A 22,739-nucleotide genomic window follows, 5' to 3' on the forward strand; every position below is an offset into this window, starting at 1 on the left:
TGTATCTATTGGTAACTCATTTTATGATATTATTCTTATTTTCCTTTCTTTGCAAATAGTCTTGTCTATAGTTTCCAAGCATATTTTATACACAAGGAAGTGAATAGAAGGAATTGGGTCCAGGAAGATGGGTCTTTAAAGAAAGGGTGACTTGACATAGCTAATGTCGGAGGATGAAGGTTAGGCTCAACAACGTAATTGTTTCCATTGAGTGTTGTCGCCGGTTCACCCCTCCTCCGGGAAACCTATGTCACGCCAACCAGCATGCCATTGTGAAACCACCCCCAAAAAGACGGAGGAGAGAGGCAGGTTTCTCACTCCTCTGTCCCTCCTCCCATTGCGAGTGCTGTTTTAAATAGCGGGAGAGTGAGCTCAGGTGGCGACATCGCCGCAAGGACACCTGTTGAGAACATCTACTTCTCAGCGCAGCGCACCTGTCACTTACATTAGCTTCTAGAACAACTTGTTCAAGGAGAACCACAGAAATATAAATATAAGAAATATTCCAAGTCACAAAAGTACAGGTAACATTTCCATCTATTTTATGTAATGATGTGGATATTGTAAAACAAAAACTATTTCTTCATTTATTGTTGTTTTACATCTCTCTGGTGAAGGGCATTTTCAACTCTGGAATAGGGTTTTTTGTTGTATTTTGCAGCTGGTTAGTCTCCACTATCAGATCAGATATTATGAACTTTTACTCCTTGGATACAGATGTTTTTCATTGCTTTTGTCACATGATTTAATTTAATTACGATATCTAAAAAAGTCCTTATTACATTTTTAAATGCTCCACAGGACAGGAAAATAGTCCAATTCACACACTTATCAAGAGAACATCACTAGTCATCCCTACTGCCTCTGATCTGGCGGACTCACTAAACAGGAATGCTTTCTTTGTAAATTATGTCTGAGTGTTGCAATGTGTCCCTGGCTATCTGTAAATTTAAAAAACAATAACATCGTTCCATCTGGATTGCATGATATAAGGAATATGAAATTATTTATATTTGTACTTCTACTTTTGATACTTAAGTATATTTTAGCAGTTACATTGACATTTGATACTTAAGTATACTTAACTATATTTAAAGCCAAATACTTTTAGACTTTTACTCAAGTAGTATTTTACTGGGTGACTTTCACTTTTATTTGAGTAATTCTCTGTTAATAAGGTATCTTTACTTTGAATCAAGTATGACATTTGGGTACTTTTTCCACCACTGCTTACTACGTGGATCTCTGTTACTCTAACAGGAATGGACAATATCAGCAGACTGATGTTCGCAGTTGTCATGGCAATGGCTTACATGGCGATGGGAGCCGAGGCACAGAACACCACAATGGATCCGAACTCCACAATGGCATCCAATGTAACAACGGCACCTGTTGTCAACACCACCGCCACAGCTCCCACAGTGAGTTACCTAGGCTACATGTTTCACTCGGTCTCCCAGAGTCTCTGACAAGAAAAAGGAACCACACAATCTCTCTCTCTCTCTCTCTCTCTCTCTCTCTCTCTCTCTCTCTCTCTCTCTCTCTCTTCTCTCTCTTCTCATCTCTCCTCTCTCTCTTTCTCTTCTCTCTCTCTCTCTCTCTCTTCTGCTCTCTCTCTCTCTCTCTCTCTCTTCTCTGCTGCTCTCCTCTCTCTCTCTTTCTCTTTCTCTTTAAAATCAACTGTTGTTTTAAGTGCATTTGTAGGATCTCAACAATAAACCGCACACACTGCCATGGAAACAGAAAGTAGATTAAGCAAAAGAGTGTATGTTACATTACCCTGCAGTTTACCCATAAATATAATCCATGACAGTGTGGAAAACCTCTCTCTAGTATTTCATAAAACACACAGAACTAGGTTCATTAACAAGCTAGAGATATAGATAGAGAAACTTAGAAAGAAAGAAAATAGAAAAACTTATTGCGGATCAGTGGGACACGAAAAGCATACCATGCGATTATCTGAGGACAGCGCCCCGCATACAAAAGCATAACAAACATTTTCCAAACAAGCAGAGGCGTCACGAAAGTCGGAAATAGCGATAAAATAAATCACTTACCTTTGATGTTCTTCCTCTGTTTGCAATCCAAAGGGTCCCTGCTACATCACAAATGGTCGTTTTGTTCGATAAAGTCCTTTATATCCCAAAAAAGTCAGTTTAGTTGGCATGCTTGATTCAGTAATCCACCGGTTTTCCTCGTTCAAAATGCATACAAATTAATCGCAAAAGTTACCAATAAACTTCGTCCAAACAAGTCGAACAACATCTCTAATTAATCCTCAGGTACCCTAATATGTAAATAAATGATACAATTTAAGACGGAGAATAGTATGTTCATTACCGGAGATAAATAACAAAGTGCGCGCCCTCACCGACGCCCGCCACAATACTACAGCCAAAATGGGAGCCACCTAGAAAAACTACAAATTCTAGCTCATTTTTCAAAAACAAGCTTGAAACTCTTTCTAAAGACTGTTGACATCTACTGGAAGCCATAGGAACTGCTATCCGGGAGGCATTCCATTGATTTTCCCATAGACAGCCATTATAATGAGTGGTGAGCTAAAAAAAAAAAGAATCTCAGATGGATTCTCCTCGGGTTTTTGCCTGCCATATCAGTTCTATTATACTCACAGACATTATTTTAACCGTTATAGAAACTTTAGAGTGTTTTCTTTCCAATACTACCAATTATATGCATATCGTAGCTTCTGGGCCTGAGTAACAGGCAGTTTACTTTGGGCACCTCAGTCATCCTAACTTCCGAATACTGCCCCCTATCCCTAAGAAGTTTTTAAGAAAGGTGCCTGTTTTGGAGTTTAAAGTGAACTCATGTACGACACTATCTCATATAGGATTTCTATTGGACTTTTAAAAGTCAAAATGCTTTATAACAATGCAGAAAACAATGTAGAAAACATAATTTAAAAAAGTTATTATGTTGTGTTCTGATGATGTAGTTAAACTAAGCTTCTGAGGTAAGTTATGTTCTTCAAGAATCAATGGGTATATATTAATAATTTAAAAGTGAAAAATGTATTTCGCAATTGCAGATTTCCCCTTTAAAGTTCAGAACTGTACTGTATGTACCAATTGTAGATTGCTCCTTTAAAGTAAAACGAATGACAAACATGACAGCAACTAATGATGCATTCTTCAACAGGTAGAGATCTTGACGGCGGAATGTGGAAACTCTCAGCTCTGTGCTTCTGAACCGTCAGAGTGTAATCCGGCCCTGGCTGGTTCCTGTTTCTTCATCTCCACCCAGCAGACCTCGGGACAGAATATCTCCTTCCAGCTACGAGGAGTGTCCAGCGGCTACATCGCTGTAGGCTTGTCCACAGACAACAAACAGGTATGGAAACCTGCCTTTAGAATAAGTATACATGTTACAATACCCAGGACAAGGGAGTTGGGGTTGGTGGGAGAAGTCATTTTAACTTGAGGAAATTCAGGATTTACATTTTATTAATGAATTAGGAAGAAATAGCCAAAATGAATACTGTTAAAATGATGATTTATTTCTATTTATTTGATTTCATCCTCTCTCTCTCTACAGGGAGGGAACGACACCACCTATGTGTGTGCAAACAACAACGGCAAAGTGAAGTTCTTCACCGCTCTCCTCGACAACACAGTTCTGACCATCATCAGCACAGTGAGTTGGACCAATCAGAACACAGTGTTTAATTTTCGACTTCCTGTAACAGATTTTAGCTTGACAGTTTGAATTCCGGCAAATTCCGGAAGTGACCTGATATGTAATCAATGAGTTTTATGAATTGAACAAGATACTGATAGCCAAAATCAGAGGATTCATGATTTTGAATTACATACTTTTCTGAGCGGTCATTGAAGTTGAATTTGACTCCAATTCTCACTCTTATTCCCTGCATATACACTTGGGTGCCATTTGGGACAGTGCCTGGGAGAATAACAGGGTACCTGACTAATACTACASTGTAGGCTTACTGACATTTGACTAATGTTATTTGTGGTTAAAACCGTTGTGTTGGGTAGCTGCCTGTGAACTCTGTGAAGGGCTCAGTCAACGGTCAGATCATCCAGTGCACCTTCTCTGCTACTGTCCCCAAAGCTACTGTCACCCGGAGCCCCAACACCAGCTTCTACCTCTCCATCTCCAACGGGACTTTTATGAACGGTGAGACACTCATCCATACACACTCCTGGTGAAGTTTCCCCCAGGTACAGATCTAGGATCAGCTTCAACTTCACCCTACACCTCCAAACACCCTGTGGACACTGCATCTCTTCTTTCTGGTTTGTCTCTAACTCTCTCTCTCTCTCTCTCTCTCTCTCTCTCTCTCTCTCTTTCTCTCTCCCTCTTGTCATTTTCTCCTTCCTCATAAACAGATACCCTAGGTTCTCCTAAGAATTTTCTGTTCAGTAAAGAAGCTGTGGACCTGGCCGACCCCAACGCTAAAGTGACCAACTCTTTAAACTCTGCTCCCTCCGGCCACGCCTTCGGCCTGTCTCAAGGTAATAAACCATAAGAGGCACCACAAACACTTCATAATAATAACTGATATAATGATTAAGTATTAATAACCTATTACAAACTTTTTCATTTTTAATTCATAAGCATTAAAAGCATTTCAAGGCATGAGCACTTTTATCATTTATAAATCGTTAACATTTATAAATAAATAATTTACAAAGTATTTATAAAGATTTATGACCATTTATAACGTTGTAATTCATGGAAGCTATTATAATGTGTTACCATAGTACCTAATCTCATATAATCCCTTCTCTCTCTCTCTCTCTCTACTACTTCTCTCTCTCTACTACTTCTTTCTCAAATTTCAAATTTTTCAAATTCAAGCTGCTTTATTGGCATGAAAAACATTGTGTCAATATTGCCAAAGCAACAATGTATACAATATACATTGTAATACAATACAATTGTAATACAATACAATTAAAACAATGACAAATAATAATATAGAATGGCAGTAAATAATAATACAAAATTAAATATAAAAATAGTAACAATAAAATGGTAATAATAGTCAATAGTCGAATGTAATGTATGGTGTAATTTAATTTAAATTTAATTAAACTCTCTCTCTACTACTTCTCTCTCTCTCTGTCTCTCTCTGTCTCTCTCTCTACTTCTCTCTCTCTCTCTCTACTACTTCTCTCTCTCTCTCTGTCTCTCTTTCACTCTCTCTCTCTCTACTACTTCTCTCTCTTTCTCTCTACTACTTCTCTCTCTCTCTCTCTCTCTGCTCTACTACTCTCTCTCTCTCTCAACTCTCTCTCTCTCTGCTCTCTCTCTCTCTCTCTCTCTCTCTTCTCTACTTCTCTCTCTCTACTACTTCTCTCTCTCTCCTACTTCTCTCTCTCTCTACTTTCTCTCTCTCTCTCTTCTCTACTACTTCTCTCTCTCTCTCTCTCTCTCTCTCCTCTCTCTCTCTCTCTCCTCTCATCTCTCTCACTCTCTCTCTGTCTCTCTGTCTCTCTCTGTCTCTCTCTCACTCTCTGTCTCTCTCCTACTTCTCTCTCTCTACTACCTCTCTCTCTCTTCTCTGTCTCTCTCTATCTCTCTTGTGTCTCTCTCTCACTCTCTGGTCTCTCTCTCTCTCTCTCTACTACTTCTCTCTCTCTGTCTCTCTCTCTCTACTTCTCTATCTCTACTACTTCTCTCTCTCTGTCTCTCCTCCATAGCTCTTCTGATCCTGCTAGGTGTGATGATGCTGTAATGCAGGTCTGAAGGTGAAGCACCATGCACTCAGGAATCCTGTCTCCTTACCTTTACTCACCTTGGCCAGGCTGCATCCTAAATGGCACCCTATTCCCTAAATACTACTGTACTTTCACTATGTAGGAAATAGGGTGCCATTTTGGAGTCACTCTGGTACCAGAACAAAGGACCATGACAGATCTGAAGTTATATGCTTATAAATCCAGTCATATTTTTTTTACATACTTAATGAAACACCTTCTAGTTGGGGGTAGTAAGACATTAACGAACAGAATGGACACAGTGATAATAGGCCAAGTACTAACATATTCAACGTCAATTCCACGTTCAACCAGTGTGTGCCCAGTGGGCCATAGATGAAGTCACAAGGGCTGCGTTTAGACAGGCAGACAATTTCTGATCTCTTTTTATCTGATCTTTTTTCAGAGCTTATCTGATTGGTCAAAAGACCAATTAGTTTAAAAAACACAGAATTTGGCTGCCTGTCTAAACGCAGCAAAGGTGGCAGAAATGGGAATTTGTGGGTTTATATTGTGTGTATATATTGTGCGTGTGTGTGAAGGCGTGCATAATGACGAAGCCACCGGATGGTGAACTGTTCTTCCTGATTACCTTTTTAAATTATATACAATCATGGAAATATTTTATCAGACCATTTATAAAATAAAAAATGTTATTTACAATAAAATGTATGTTTGAATATCTTTCATGGGTATATATATATTTTATCTACTGACACAAAAAATTTGAACATTTAACATACTGTAATATAGACTCAAAACCTGACACAGGCTCAGCTAGGGCAACAGGTAGCTTAGTGGTTATGAGTGTTTGTCACATCTACTCCTGCTCCTCCCCTCCGGCATGCGACGTCGCCGGAATACTGACCACCGGTCCTGGGAATCATCATTACGCATCCTGTCACTCATCATTACGCACACCTGGCACTCATCATTACGCACACCTGTCACTCATCATTACGCACACCCGGCACTCTTCATTACGCACACCTGGCACTCATCTTTACGCACACCTGGCACTCATCGGTATGATTCACACCTGGACCTCATTACCTCCCCTTTATAGGTCCCTTACGTTTGTTCATTCCTCAGTTGGTATTGCACCTGTGTTCATGTGACCTCGCTTCTGTTACGCTGTCTTGTTTCATGTTTGTTGTTTTCATTAAACGTTTTACCTGCACCTGCTTCTCGATTCACAGCGTTTATCATTACAGTGTTGGGCCAGTAACTGAAAAGTTGCTGGTTCTATTCCCTGAGCCGACTATAGCGTCTTGTTTTTGTGTGGTTTAGGCCAAGACTCTTACAGTAGATGTGAGCAGAGCATGTTGAGTATCTGATACATACCTCTTAGGTCTCAGGATGGGGCTTGAGCCGGTGTATTAGTGGGGGTTGAGTCTGTTGCTCTGCTCACGGCCTGGATATATGTGCAGCTGTCATGTTGAGATCTCTGCTGCAGGGGTGGGGTGCATGGGGGCATTGGTCTGATCTGGGTATAGGGTGTGGCAGGGTTTGTTAGGGTGGGTCTCAGCTCTCTCTTTCTCTCTTGCTCTTTCATGTTATGTCGCTCTTTATCTCTCTCTCTCTCTACCTCGCTCTTTCTGTCACGCCCTGACCTTAGAGATCCTTTTTATGTCTCTATTTTGGTCAGGGCATGAGTTGGGGTGGGCATTCTATGTTTTGTGTTTCTATGATTTTCTATTTCTATGTTGTGGCCGGGTATGGTTCTCAATCAGGGACAGCTGTCTATCGTAGTCTCTGATTGGGAACCATACTTAGGTAGCCTTTTTTCCCACCTGTCTTTGTGGGAAGTTGACTTTGTTTAGGGCACATAGCCTTTGAGCTTGACGGTTTGTTTTGTATGGTTTATTGTTTTTTGTCGGCGTCATTCTTAAATAAAGTAAAATGTACGCTCACCACACTGCACCTTGGTCTGCTCCTTTCAACAGCCGTGACACTTTCACGGTCTCTTGCTCTTTCACGGTCCGTTGCTCTTTCTCCTTCTCTTCCTTGGTGTACAGCCTCCAGCTTGTCTCAGTTTTTGTCCCAAATGGCACCCTATTCCCTACTTAGTGTGCTCCTTTTGACCAGGGCCCTACAGTATATAGGGAATAGGGTGCCATTTGGGCCTGGTRTCAGTGTCCCACCTGTTCCTGTACTAACCCTAGCCAGCCTCAGACCTCACCACACGTCACTGAGGGATACAGGACATGAGATAATGATATGATTGGTTTGTATAGTCACACAACCCTCTCTGTTCTGCTCCAAAAACATTGATTGACAGAATGGTTTGTGAGGCAAAAATAAAACACAACATAACTATATTTAAAAGAGCATCCATCATTTAATGTGATTCTTACAGATAATTAATTTCTATAACCCAGATCAGGTAACTATGATTAACTGTGTTTCAATAAAGAGGCTCTGCTTTTCTACATTTAAGTAAACCAATTTTGTTTTCCATTGTCCTCTTTAGGGCACATTCAAAAGGACATGGATTGTCCATGGCTGTCAAGACTTCCGCCGAAGTTGGTGCCTCTCCTTGTTCGGGCGGCGTTCGGCGGTCGTCGCCACCGGCTTTCTAGCTGCCACCGATCCACGTTTCTGTTTCCATTTGTTATGTCTTGATTGTACACACCTGGTTTCCATTACGTTATTATTATTTCCCTATTTAACTCTCTGGTTCTCATTATGTTTTGTGCGTGATTGTTCCTGGTTTGTGTTAGTCTTTTGTGTTAGTTTGTTATCCCTGCGTGGATTTATTGGCTGTTTACTTTTCCGAGTAAATTACGTTATTTTACTCAGTTCTGTGTCCTGCGCCTGACTCCGTCCTCACCTCTGACACTTGACAATGGCAAAGTACGTTTCATATTGTGATGTCATCGTCCAAAGTCCTGCCTCCACTGACAACACCAACAGGACATATAATGAGCGGCGATTTGTTGTTTCCACTGTCAATCAAATCGTTGTTGAACAAGGTAACACTTTCTCAGTGAACTGGTTTCACGTGAACAAATAAATAGCTGACCTGCCCGTGAAATAAAACATCTCCTCATCGTAATCCACAAACATCCCCACCTTACACAGTCCACAGACTATCTGTACTCACTTCCACTCCTCAAACATATTGTCCAATAGCCCTCCTCGGGGCTCGGCATGACAACGCTCTTCCTGTTGATGAACTCCCTGGCCACGCCCAGCTCCCAAGCCGTCTCATCTCCGACCTGGACCTATAACTCACTCACTGCGATCCCATTGTACAGCACAAGAACAATCCCAGTCCCACTGTTATAGGTGAAGGTACCTGACAGAGTCACTCACAGAGAGAGAGAGGGAGAAAAAGAGAAAGAGAGAGAGAGAGAGAGATTGTGTGGTTCCTTTTCTAATCTGAGACTCTGGGAGACCGAGTGAGACGTGTACTGAAACGCTGAAACATGTACTTGGACTAAGTGATGATTCTACGCCTCACAGAAATCTTATATTGTCAGGTCAGCTGTGATGGAATATGCTACGTGAAAAGTTAACATTTGAGCAGGGACGGACTGCCAAAGGGCAATTCTGGTAAATGGTCTGTCTTAAGACCTGTCAGATATTTTAGTTATTTTTCTCGCAAAATGAACATTAGGAATAAAATGGGTTGTGTTATTAGAAATTCCCAGGCAGATTACTGTCCCCAGTTCATCCCTGCATCTCAGCCAATACAGTACTGATCGGGGAAGTCCAATAGTGTGTTTCAASCATCTTGGTGACTCACCTATGATGGTGTCTCCAGGAGATAGAAGAACACAGAGAAAACCCACCATTTCTCTGTATAGCAGGTCTATATTGTGGGTGTGAAGGAGAGTGACACATATAAAGGTTGGGGGAAACCCATCTCCAACATGACATCTTTAACCCTAGTTCAGACCTTACGGAGGACAATGATTTGTTAGTATTAATAACATAGGCATGTGAAATATTGAGTAGTGAAAGTAAATCATAAAATTACTAACCATGGCTCACCGGGTTGATTTCACGTTTCGATAGAGGACGTGATATTCCACCGATTTGAATCAAAGCTTGGCAGTCCCGCATCATCGTCTGCACGCACGCACGCACGCACGCACGCACGCACGCACGCACGCACGCACGCACGCACGCACACACGCACACACACACACTTGTTTGACATGTTTCTGATTGCACTTTAGCCGTGACAAGACAATAAATAATCAAGTTAATAATCAAGTTACAGTCGATTGACTTCAGAAACTTCAATTTTAAACTGTTGCGTTAGATTGTTGTTTGTCTAACAGAAGTTTCATTCAGTTGTTTTAAGACATACAGGTAATATCAGGGGGCTAAAGTAAAGTTTTATATATGGGTCATAAGTCATGAATTATTAAAAGCTACATTTTTCCCCAGTGACTTATCCAGAGTAGATTCTGTCTCTCACAGTTGAAGTGTACCTATGATAAAAAATTACAGACCTCTACATGCTTTGTAAGTAGGAAAACCTGCAAAATCGGCAGTGCATCAAATACTTGTTCTCCCCACTGTATATATATATACACAGTACCAGTCAAAAGTTTGGACACACCTACTCATTCAAGACTTTATCTTTATTTTTACTATTTTCTACATTGTAGAATAATAGTGAAGACATTAAACTAGGTGTGTCCAAACTTTTGACTGGTACTGTACATATATTTCACTTAAAACTAGTTTGGGTGCAATATTCAATATCAATAAACTAACAACTGCAACTCTGCTGATAGGCAACAACTTGGTTTGGGGTTAAAGTTAGAAAATTGGTTAGGGGCCAGGGATAGGTTATGGGTGAGGGCTTGAGTTAAGGTTAGTGGGTAGTTAGTTTAACAATATCTTGATGGTTAGTTTCATTACAGAATATTTATTATTGTTAATGCAATTTCAGTCAACTGAAAGCAGATATAAATTTCATTTGTTATAGTTTATTTATTTATTAGAAATTTTGTAGGATGAAATCTCTTGAGATTCACATTCTCATTTTCAAGGAAATCCACATATTTTCCATAAAACAACTACAAACAAACAATACTTAGCTAATAACAAAACATATAAACCCAACATGTAAAGTGCTGGTCCCATGTTTCATGAGCTGAAATAAAAGACAGCAGACATTTTCCATACAAACATAAAGTGTATTTCTTTCAAATTTTGTTCACAAATTTGTTTTCATCCCAGTTTTGAACATTTCTCATTTGCCAAATTAACCCATCCACCTGTGGGTTTGTACAACCAAAGACTTTCTGACTTTCTGCATTATCTGTCAGAAACTGTCTCAGGGACGCTCATTTGCGTGCTTGTCTTCCTCACCAGGGTCTTGTCTTCCTCACCAGGGTCTTAACATGACTGCAGTTTGGAGTGCTAACCAACTTCAGTGGGCAAATGCTCACCTTTGATGGCCACTGGCACGCTGGAGAAATGTGCTCTTCATGGATGAATCCTGGTTCCAATTGTACCTGCCAGATGACATCGTTTGCCATCACCTCATGTTTCAGCATGATAATGCAAGACCCCATGTCGCAAGGATCTGTACACAATTCCTGGAAGCTGAAAATGTGCCAGTACTTCCATGTCCTGCATACTCACGAGCCATATCACCAATTGAGCATGTTTGGGATGCTCTGGATTGACGTATACGACAGCGTGTTCCAGTTCACGCCAATATCCAGTAACTTCGCACATCCATTGAAGAGGAGAGGGACAACATTCCACAGGCCACAATCAACAGCCTGATCAATTCTATGCGAAGGAGATGTGTCGCGCTGCATGAAGCAAATGGTGGTCACTGGTTTTCTGATCCACGCCCGTACATTACATTTTTTAAGGTATCTGTGACCAACATATGCATTTCTGTATTCCAAGTCATGTGAAATCCATAGACTAGGGCACATTTATTTATTTAAATTGCCTGATTTCATTATATGAACTGTAAATCAGTAAATCTTTGAAATTGTTGCATGTTGCGTTTATATTTTTGTTCAGCATATAATTACTCCTGTCTAAATAAAATCATTGCTCTTTAATTAGCTATATGTATCGGCCTCACAGCCTTCGCCAGAGCAAAAGCTCAAAAGAGTGCCTATTGAATTTGAAATAAAATCATTCAAAATAATTCACCAGGGAGCATGACTTAGCCACAGAAGATCATTAGCTTCTTTTAAGACAAGTAGCTGTGGACTGTTTGACATCACAAGTGTATATGCTTATGCCTATTTGGGAAGACTGCATTTTGGGTAGTGTGTGTGGCAATGGGTCTAGCTGACTGAGTTGCGGCTGTCAGTGAAAAACATCTAAAATATGTGTGAATTTGATCATTTAAATGTTGCATCAAGAAGAAGGGGAGGGGTGTGTGGCAAATACAGTATATGGTGCGTCTCTCTCCAGAATGCAGCCATATGTAGGAAAGTGCCCATTTGGCAATGTCTGATTTCTGATTGTCTTAACTCACCACGTACACCAATAATAAGATTAGCTTCTCAGTAATTTTTTTCTTCACCTCACACAAGTCAATGAAGTCCGTTTCTTTTAACATCCATTGCGAATGATAGTTCCTCTGTATTTGAAAAATCTTTCCAACACTCTCGGCCTCGATAATCACCAAGACTCTGTGTGAAAGAGCAAATATCATGATCTGATGATCCCACATATCCAGCTTTCTGTCAAAAGTTTACTGGCGCAGGAAACACTGAGGAATAGGCTAGTTGATACAACGTTGCAAGTTTGCAAGCAACATCTTTTTGCTGGACCCTGCGATGATTTGATACAATGTTGCTCAAGTAAAGACAGATAGAAAGGGAGGCAGACAAGCGAAGTAGATAGATTAATATGATTGAAAGAACCTGCATTTTCATCAGGATATTTTCTACTGTTTTTATTTGTCGGCTTTAGGCCTATTTATTTTACTTTGTTGATGATGGAAGTTATAGGCCTACTACTGCATTGGCCTAAAGGCTATCTCTGAGTTCCAAGCACTCATTTCTTCAGCCGCCAATGGATCACAGTAAATCAATCACAATGGATCACAGTAAATCAATCACAATGGATCACAGTAAATCAATGTGTCCATATGGGACAGGCTGGTGCTCTCGCCATAGTTGTATTTGAACTTTTTGATTTTTCAAAGATAATTCATAACAATCTAAATAACTTCACAGATCTTCATTCGAAAGGGTTTAAACACTGTTTCCCATGCTTGTTCAATGAACCATAAAAAGTTAATGAACATGGAATGGTCGTTAAGACACTCACAGCTTACAGACGGTAGGCAATTAAGGTCCCAGCTATGAAAGCTTAGGTCACTAAAGAGGCCTTTCTGCTGACTCTGAAAAACACCAACTGAAAGATGCCCAGGGTCCTTGCTCATCTGCGTGAACGTGCCTTAGGCATGCTGCAAGGAGGCATGAGGACTGCAGATGTGGCCAGGGCAATACATTGCAATGTCCGGACTGTGACAGGCCTAAGACAGCGCTACAGGGAGACAGAACGGACAGCTGATCGTACTCGCAGTGGCAGACCACGTGTAACAACACCTGCACAGGATGGGTACATTCGAACATCACACCTGTCGGACAGGTACAGGATGGCAACAACAACTGCCCGAGTTACACCAGGAACGCACAATCCCTCTATCAGTGCTCAGACTGTCCTCAATAGGCGGAGAGAGGCTGGACTGAGGGCTTGTAGGCTTGTTGTAAGGCAGGTCCTCACCAGACATCACCGGCAACAACGTCGCCTGCGGGCACAAACCCACCGTCGCTGGACCAGACAGGACTGGCAAAAAGTGCTCTTCACTGACGAGTCGCGGTTTTGTCTCACCAGGGGTGATGGTCGGATTCGCGTTTATCGTCGAAGGAAGGAGCGTTACACTGAGGCCTGTACTCTGGAGTGGGATCGATTTGGAGGTGGAAGGTCCGTCATGGTCTGGGGTGGTGTGTCACAGCATCATCGCACTGAGCTTGTTGTCATTGGAGACAATCTCAACGCTGTGCGTTACAGGGAAGACATCCTCCTCCCTCATGTGGTACCCTTCCTGCAGGCTCATCTTGACATGACCCTCCAGCATGACAATGTCGCCAGCCATACTGTTCGTTCTGTGTGTGATTTTCTGCAAGTCAGGAATGTCAGTGTTCTGGCCAGCGAAGAGCCCGGATCTCAATCCCATTGAGCACGTCTGAGACCTGTTGGATCGGAGGGTGAGGGCTAGGGCCATTCCCCCCAGAAATGTCAGGGAACTTGCAGGTGACTTGGTGGAAGAGTGGGGTAACATCTCACAGCAAGAACTGGCAAATCTGGTGCAGTCCACGAGGAGGAGATGCACTGCAGTACTTAATGCAGCTGGTGGCCACACCAGATACTGACTGTTACTCTTGATTTGGACCCCCCCTTTGTTCAGGGACACATTATTCTATTTCTGTTAGTCGCATATCTGTGGAACTTGTTAATTTTATGTCTCAGTTGTTGAATCATGTTATGTTCATACAAATATTTACACATGTTAAGTTTGCTGAAAATAAACGCAGTTGACAGTGAGAGGACATTTCTTTTTTTGCTGAGTTTATATCCCCTGAACTCAGCTCACTCTCCAGATCCCAATCACCTGGATGTCGTTTACACACACTATTTAGTTCAGTTCTTTGCACCCCATCATTGTGAGGTGTTGTTTGTTTTGTTACATGTTCTATTTGGAGCTCTGTTTATTTCCGTATTAGTCCTCCCGTGTATTGTAGTTTTTGGCCATCCTCACTAACGACATCTTTTTGCCTGTTCCCTGCCTGTACTTTTGCCTATCAGATTTCCTGTCATCAACCTCTTGCCTGATCTCCCGGACTACGTTATTAGCCTTTTCCCTTCCTGTACTGTTACCTTTTTGAACTCCCTGTGTATGACCTTCTGCCTGTCCCTGAACCCAGCTACCTGCCTCCTCCCGTGGTCCTTTGCTAATAAACACCTGCTGCGCCCTGCGCTTGAAACCATCACTCGGTCTCTCATCGTATTCATTGCACACACGCAATTAAAGCGGAATAATGTGCTTTATTTTAAGATGTTTTTTGGCCACTTTAGTTGGAATACAAACCTTATCAAAACATATAGGCCTATGAGCTAGGCTACATGAGGTGTGCGACTATGATTTGAAAAAGTTAAACAAAATAATAATGTGCTGTTTGCCTTAAGAAGGGCGTCATTCACAAGAGATAGGCTAATATTGCCATCCATCACACTATTCTTGACTTTACACATATTTAATCATGACTTTACATATACTAAATAATATATGGTGGAATTAGTTTTGATTTAGAATGGACCATTATCATGCACCTGTCGAAAAACAGGGGATGTGGAAAAACACATGTCATCTATGCACTTAAATAGTGTATGGAGGTTGCTTTTCACGTGGTTCATTTTCATGCCCGTCAGGTAGGATATACTCTTGTCGTAAAGAGAAGCAATGTGCTTAGTATTAGGAAAGTTGATAAACAAATATAGTAGGCCTAGCTTATAGAAAGCTGATGGGATCCTCCTCTTTTTAATAGAGGCCATCACTCTCTTCTCACTCAATTGCATAGCCTATAGAAATGTTGCACTACATGGAAAGCTCCCGGGCTGCAAGCTGGTCTTTAACCTCCTCCGATAATCTTTGAAGGAACGTGTTGATAAGGGCTTCTGGATTCCAGGCACTCTCAGCCGCCAAGGGGAGCGGTTCGAGGGGAGCGAAGAAGGCTGCAGCTTGAAGATGAGGGAGCACTGGGAGAAAATAGCCCGGCAGGTTACAGAATCTCCAGCGTAGCGCTCCGGAGGAGGTAAGCGAGGTTCTCGAGGACACCGAGTTAGGCTGGGAAGAGAGGCTGTTGGTGACGGGGTAACTGAGAGTCTGGGAGATTACTTTTGTGGCTTGCTGCCTAGTTGGGAATCCGTGGAATTGCTCCAGCAAGGTATTGAATGCCTGGTCATGGCGTTCTGCCAGTGTCTGAAGTCCCTACATAAGGCTTTGCAGTAACTCCTCGTGTCTTCCAATGGTGGCTCCTTGGGAGGAGACAGCGTTGCGGAGATGGTCCGAGTCTGCTGGGTCGGTCATGGCCAGTTCGTACTATCACGACTCAGGCTAAGACCCAGATGCAGACACAGGAGGAGGATAGTACGATGGGGCAGGCAAAAGTTAAGTCAAGGCAGGCAAAGGATCGTAATCCTAATCAGAGTCAGGCAGATGCAGGATCAGGGTCAGGACCGGCAGAAAGGTCAGAACTGGGAAGACTAGGAAAAACAAAAACTAGAGCACAGGAAACACAGGAACACGCTGGTAGGACTTGACGGGACAAGACGAACTGGCCACAGACAAACAGAAAACATATGTATAATAACACAGGGCATAATGGGGAGAGATGGTAGACAGCTGGTGGGGGGTGGAGACAAGCACAAAGACAGGTGAAACGGATCAGGGTGTGCCAATGCGTGTGTATCTGAACACGCCAGCATGTGCTGTCTCTGCCTGGCCGGTTCCCCTCTCTCCACTGGGATTCTCTGCCTCTAACCCTATTACGGGCTGAGTCACTGGCTTACTGGTGCTCCTCCATGCCGTCCCTAGGAGGGGTGCGTCACTTGAGTGGGTTGAGTCACTGACGTGATCTGGCACCCCCCTTGGGTTGTGCCGTCGTGGAGATCTTTGTGAGCTATACTCGGCCTTGTCTCAGGATGGTAAGTTGGTGGTTGAAGATATCCCTCTAGTGGTGTGGGGGCTGTGCTTTGGCAAAGTGGGTGGGGTTAAATCCTTCCTGTTTGGCCCTGTCCGGGGGTATCATCGGATGGGGCGACAGTGTCTCCTGACCCCTCCTGTCTCAGCCTCCAGTATTTATGCTGCAGTAGTTTACGTGTCGGGGGGCTAGGGTCAGTCTGTTATGTCTGGAATATTTCTCCTGTCTTATCCGGTGTCCTGTGTGAATTTAAGTATGCTCTCTCTAATTCTCTCTTTATTTCTCCCTTTCTTTCTCTCATCTCTGTTTCTTTCTTTCTTTCTCTCTCTCGGAGGACCTGAGCCCTAGGACTAGACAAAACAGACCTGCAGTTTTCAACTCTCTGGAGACAGCAGGAGCAGTAGAGATACTCTGAATGATCAGCTATGAAGAAGCCTCATAGCCGGGTTCCTCTCTAGGTTTCTTCCTAGGTTCTGGCCTTTCTAGGGAGTTTTTCCTAGCCACCGTGCTTCTACACCTGCATTGCTTGCTGTTTGGGGGTTTTAGTCTGGGTTTCTGTACAGCACTTTGAGATATCAGCTGATGTAAGAAGGGCTTCATAAATACATTTGATTTGATTTGTGACGAAGGCCGTGAGGTCTCTGCTTGCTAGGTGGAGGTGTAACTGAAGATAATCCTGACTTATGTTGAGCTTCGTGAAGACCCTGGAGCCGTGAATTGTGCGGTCAGCTCCTCAGCTGTAGGGAAGGGGTACTTATCCGGGACAACAACCTTTTTCACAGTGTGGAAATCCACACAGGTTCGGATTCCACCTGACTTTTTGGTTGTAATGATCAAGTTTTAAAAGTCCATAGCTTTGAGATAAGTGTTAAAACTTTCAAGCCAGTTATTCCACGGTGAGGAATGGTGCTGACGGTGTTAAGCTGAATTCAGCCATCTTAGTGGCCAACATTTGATCTAACTTAGCTGTAGAAGAACGCTCATCTGCACGGTGTCACCCTGCACATCACTCTGATGTTTAATGACATGTGCCACTCATTCTGACAACACATTCATGCGTAAAGCAGCAGACTGTCGTAAAACATAACAAGGTAAAGTACGACATACAGCACATCGTACCATACATAACATGTAGGTCAATCTGTTAGGACGCCACAGACGTTTTCGTGAGAGGACCGATTTCCGGGATGTCTCACGGTCTAACAAACACCACTCTAGCTCTGCCACATTTCACCGCAGATGCGGAAGTGTGACACTGGCGGATGTGGTGCATTGAAATTCATCCAATACAGTATCTCTAGCTTAAATTGACCGATTTTGATTGTAATGTTTTTGCTATGTAACTTGCATTGATGCACCAGTGCCTCACCCAGCATAATAACACATTATGACACGGTCATAACCATGTCATTATATGTCATAATAGCTGACACAATGTGTCATAACCTGTCATAATATGGTCATGACAGATATATTTGCACCTGTTGAGACATATATTGCGTTATGTTATGGCTGGTTATGACACCTTCATAAGAGTGTCAAAACCCACATTTATTCTAATGTATTTTTTTCCTGCCAAGAAGTTTCCTTTCATTTAAAAGTTTGTTTCTTAAAACCTTTGTTGTTGTTGTAATGAATTCTTTACAATCATGTTTTTTTCATAATATTTTAAATAACTTAAACACACGCTATGAGACTGTCATTAAGCATTATGACCATCCTGTGTCACTTCACATGGATTAAGAAAATGCTCCAATTCCTCCTCGCCGCCAAGGCATCCCAGAAGTACCCAACGTCTCCGTGGCTGAGAGGACTCGAGGCTACCCGAGTTCCCCCGAGAGTCTCCGAAGTCTGCTGATTTACCTCTTCCTGAGCCGATGCAACTAGGCAGAGCGAAGCCGTCCACAGCCGAACATCTACACCAGCTTCACACAAAGACTTGCCTGTATTACGGGACTACTAGTAATTTCGCACTGTCAAGGCTCAGGATAAGACCCAGATGCAGACAGTTTTGAAGTAACAAAAGTTTATTACAAAACCGGGTGTGCGGGCAAACGACAGGTCAAGGGCAGGCATTGAAGGTTGATTCAACCAGTGTGTGCCCAGTGGGCCATAGATGAAGTCACATGGTCTGAGTTTAGACAGGCAGACAATCTCTGATCTTTTTGCAGCTAATCTTTTTTCAGAGCTTATCTGATTGGTCAAAAGACCAATTAGTGAGAAAAAAAACACAGTATTGGGCTGCCTGTCTAAACGCAGCCAAGGTGGCACAAGGTCTGACCTGGGGGGGCATATATAGGGTCTGAACAGGGTTTGTTTGGGTTGGTCTCAGCTCTCTCTTTCTTTCTCTCTGTCTCTCTGTCTCTCTCTCTCTCTCTCTCGCTCTTTCACTTTCTCTCTCCCTCTTTCTCCCTCTCCTTCTCTCTCTCTCTCTCTCTCTCTCTTGCTCTTTCCTCTCTGTCTCTCTCTTACCCTCTCTTCTTCTCTCTCTCTCTCTCTCTCCTCTCTCCTTCTCTCTCTCTCTGTCTTTCACTTTCTCTCGCTCTTTCGCTCTCTCACTCTCTCTCTTTCACTCTCTCTCTGTCTCTCTGTCTCTCTCTGTCTCTCTCCCTCTCCTGCTCTTTCACCTTTTCTCTCTCTCAGTGCATGCTGGGAGTTTTTGGTAGTTGAGAGGCCATGTGTAGTTGAGAGGCCGTTTTCTTGAAAATATTCTTGGTGTTTTCTTTTCATCTAAAATGAAGAAAGCTGTGGTTGTGTTCATGAAAAGAGTGAATTTGATGGGTAGGCTGATTGCTATTGGAATATTTGTAAGGAATATGTTTGTGTCGATTTCTCCCCTGTCGAGTCCTTCGACTAGAGGGGTAGTTCCATTTCTGATCTTTTTGCAACTGATCTTTTTTCAGAGCTTATCTGATTGGTCAAAAGACCAATTGGTGAAAAAAACACATTTGGGCTGCCTGTCTAAATGCAGCCAAGGTGGCAGAAGGTCTGATCTGGGGGGGCATATATAGGGTGTGACCAGGGTTTGTTTGTTTGACACTGACCTGTAGGGGGTGGAGGTGTTCCTCTGTGTGTGGCAGCCGCTCCAGCTCAGTGCTTCTCCTCTGTAGCGCAGTGATTTCCTGCTCCAGTTCCTTGATTAACTCTTCAGATTGCCTCTCTGCTGCTTTCTGCTTCTCCTCAATCACCTTGATGAGCTTAGCCTGGCTTCTCTCGACGGTGCGCACCAGAGCAGTGAAGACCTCCACTTCATCCTCCATCCTCTCTTTCTATCTGATCTGATGAAATTAAATACATTTAAAAAAAAAATGGTTGGTCTGAGAGTTGAACCTTGTGTAACCAAACCTAGAAAATCACATTGAAGACTTGCACACTATCCTATCTCTTTCTTGTAACTTGTCTGATGCCATCAAGGAAATACTATAGAAAAACAGTCACATTCTGTTGTGCCAATGGAACTGAACCGGTAACAATAGATCAACAAGATACAAGATGATTATCATAAGAACCACAGAGCTCACAATATAGACCACTGGGAAAAGCCATGTCTTCAAGTTGAAAAATGTAAAGAATGGAACACTGTTTCAGAGTGACGGCTAAAGCAGAGTTTTTGAAAGGCAATTCCACTGTAAATGAAATAAAAAAACATCCTAATATGAACACTGGACAAATATTTTCTAATCTAATATAAAACACTATGGACAAATATCTGAAGGTCTTCTAATCTAATATAAAACACTATTGACAAATATTTAAAACGTTTTCTAATTTAATATAAAATACTATGAATAAATATATAAAATGTCTTCTAATCTGTTATAAAACACTATGGACAAATATCTAAAATGTCTTCTAATCTGTTAAACATATGGACAAAATATATAAAATGTCTTCTAATCTGTTATAAACACTATGGACAAATATCTAAAATGTCTTCTAATCTGTTATAAAACACATGGACAATATCTAAAATGTCTTCTAATCTATTAAAACACTATGGACAAATATCTAAAATGTCTTCTAATCTGTTATAAACACTATGGACAAATATCTAAAATTCTTCTAATCTGTTATAAAACACTATGGACAAATATCTAAATGTCTTCTAATCTGTTATAAAACACTATGGACAAATATCTAAAATGTCTTCTAATCTGTTATAAAACCTATGGACAAAATATATAAAATGTCTTCTAGATCTATATAAACACTATGGCCAAATATCTGAAGGTCTTTCTAATACTAATATAAAACACTATTGAGCAATATTTAAAACGTTTTCTAATTGAATATAAAATCTATGAATAATATATAAATGTCTCTAATGCTGTTATAAACACTATGGACAAATATCTAAAATGTCTTCTAATCTGTTATAAAACACTTGGACAAATATCTATCTAAAATGTCTTCTAATCTGTTATAAAACACTATGGACAAATATCTAAAATGTCTTCTAATCTGTTATAAAACACTATGGACAAATATCTAAGACGTCTTCTAATCCTAAATAAAACAGAGAAAATATATAAAGTAATTAACACGGCTGCTTTAGCGACAAACCATGACTTTAACCCTTGTGTGGTCTTAACATGCTGTGAACTCCCCTTGTCCTAAGGGTAAAAAATGAACCGCCTTCACTAAACCCCTAAAATAAAGCAGCTTAATTGAATTTTAAATCTTTTTTTCATGAAGAAACAACCTGTCATTCATCACAAACTTTGTGAATATCTGGGTTTTCCCTCTTCACAATGCAGAAAGACTGCATTTAGTCAGTGGACACCACTAATCTTTATTTCAACTAGAGGTCGACCGATTATGATTTTTCAACGCCGATACCGATTATTGGCAGGACCAAAAAAGCCGATACGGATTAATCGGTTGATTTTTTTGAATGTATTTGTAATAATGACAATTACAACAATACTGAATTAACATTTATTTTAACTTAATATAAAACATCAATAAAATCAATTTAGCCTCGAATAAATAATGAAACATGTTCAATTTGGTTTAAATAATGCAAAAACAAAGTGTTGGAGAAGAAAGTAAAAGTGCAATATGTGCCATGTAAGAAAGCTAATGTTTAAGTTCCTTGCTCAGAACATGAGAACATATGAAAGCTGGTGGTTCCTTTTAACATGAGTCTTCAATATTCCCAGGTAAGAAGTTTTAGGTTGTAGTCATTATAGGAATTATAGGACTATTTCTCTCTATACGATTTGTATTTCATATACCTTTGACTATTGGATGTTCTTATAGGCACTTTAGTATTGCCAGTGTAACAATATAGCTTCCGTCCCTCTCCTCGCTCCTACCTGGGCTCGAACCAGGAACACATCGACAACAGCCACCCTCGAAGCAGCGTTACCAATCGCTCCACAAAAGCCGCGGCCCTTGCAGAGCAAGGGGAACAACTACTCCAAGTCTCAGAGCGAGTGACGTTTGAAACGCTATTAGCGCGCACCCCGCTAACTAGCTAGCCATTTCACATCGGTTACAGCAGCCTAATCTTGGGAGTTGATAGGCTTGAAGTCATAAACAGCGCAATACTTGAAGCATTGCGAAGAGCTGCTGGCAAACACACGAAAGTGCTGTTTGAATTAATGCTTACGAGCCTACTGGTGCCTACCATCGCTCAGTCAGACTGCTCTGTCAAATCATAGACTTAATCATAACATAATAACACACAGAAATACGAGCCTTTGGTCATTAAAATGGTAGAATCCGGAAACTATCATTTCGAAAACAAAACAGTTCATTCTTTCAGTGAAATAGGGAACCTGTCATTATTGTTTTCTTTACTAAAGTAGAGGTTTATTATTATTATTATTATTATTGCTAAAGGTATTGCTGTCAGAAGGTGGGTGTAGCTGGTGCATGAAGTCAGGCGCAGGAGAGCAGAATAAGTGAGCAACATACTTTACTCAAAAATAAAGGCACAAGGTAACAATACACTTGACCAACAATAAAAGGTAATCAATTACGCACGGGTATAAACAGCACCCGTCGAAAACCTGCCATAACGTACCGAAGGAACATAGAAACAATCACGCACAACAACATGGGGGAAACAGAGGGTTAAATACATGAACATGTAATTGGGGAATGAAACCAGGTGTGTAGAAAACAAAGACAAAACAAATGGAAAATGAAAGGTGGATTAGCGATGGCTAGAAGACCTGTGACGTCGACCGCCGAACGCCGCCCGAACAAGGAGAGGGACCGACTTCGGTAGAAGTCGTGACAATTGCATAGGTGTAAACATGAATTTTTTAGC

At 41.5% G+C, this 22,739-nt stretch overlaps 1 protein-coding gene and 1 long non-coding RNA gene across 4 annotated transcripts in view; one reads left to right on the forward strand and one right to left on the reverse strand.

Moving 5' to 3' along the window:
* The first annotated feature begins 376 nt into the window (after nucleotides 1-376).
* On the forward strand, nucleotides 377-8,551 carry LOC111960409 (putative ferric-chelate reductase 1). Of its 3 annotated transcripts, XM_070437858.1 has the most exons (9): nucleotides 377-524; nucleotides 1,261-1,421; nucleotides 3,166-3,357; nucleotides 3,562-3,660; nucleotides 4,023-4,164; nucleotides 4,377-4,502; nucleotides 5,694-5,741; nucleotides 7,041-7,061; nucleotides 8,224-8,551. In XM_070437858.1, the coding sequence occupies exons 2-7, from the start codon at nucleotides 1,263-1,265 to the stop codon at nucleotides 5,726-5,728; spliced, it is 753 nt and encodes a 250-aa protein (XP_070293959.1). In that variant the 5' UTR covers nucleotides 377-524; nucleotides 1,261-1,262; the 3' UTR covers nucleotides 5,729-5,741; nucleotides 7,041-7,061; nucleotides 8,224-8,551. The 3 variants fall into 3 exon arrangements, with proteins under 3 accessions (XP_070293959.1, XP_023838167.1, XP_023838164.1); XM_023982399.3 differs by lacking the exon at nucleotides 7,041-7,061; XM_023982396.3 differs by lacking the exons at nucleotides 7,041-7,061; nucleotides 8,224-8,551 and having other exon boundaries at nucleotides 5,694-6,935.
* LOC139023846 (uncharacterized) overlaps nucleotides 4,509-22,739 on the reverse strand; it is a 46,065-nt gene continuing 27,834 nt past the window's right edge. Inside the window, exons 2-3 of the long non-coding RNA XR_011475031.1 lie at nucleotides 5,162-5,241; nucleotides 4,509-4,810 (exon numbers count right to left, since the gene is read on the reverse strand). This is a non-coding gene — a long non-coding RNA (uncharacterized lncRNA). The remainder of the gene's footprint in view (nucleotides 4,811-5,161; nucleotides 5,242-22,739) is intronic.

The sequence above is a fragment of the Salvelinus sp. IW2-2015 genome, linkage group LG37 (genome assembly GCF_002910315.2).
Source record: "Salvelinus sp. IW2-2015 linkage group LG37, ASM291031v2, whole genome shotgun sequence".
In the NCBI taxonomy this organism is placed as follows: domain Eukaryota; kingdom Metazoa; phylum Chordata; class Actinopteri; order Salmoniformes; family Salmonidae; genus Salvelinus; species Salvelinus sp. IW2-2015.

Coding starts and splice junctions, on each gene's coding strand:
- LOC111960409 (XM_070437858.1), top strand. CDS start 1,263: ATGGACAATATCAGCAGACTGATGTTCGCAGTTGTCATGGCAATGGCT. Junction 4,165..4,376: donor CAACGGGACTTTTATGAACG/GTGAGACACTCA, acceptor CCTCATAAACAG/ATACCCTAGGTTCTCCTAAG. Junction 4,503..5,693: donor CGCCTTCGGCCTGTCTCAAG/GTAATAAACCAT, acceptor TCTCCTCCATAG/CTCTTCTGATCCTGCTAGGT.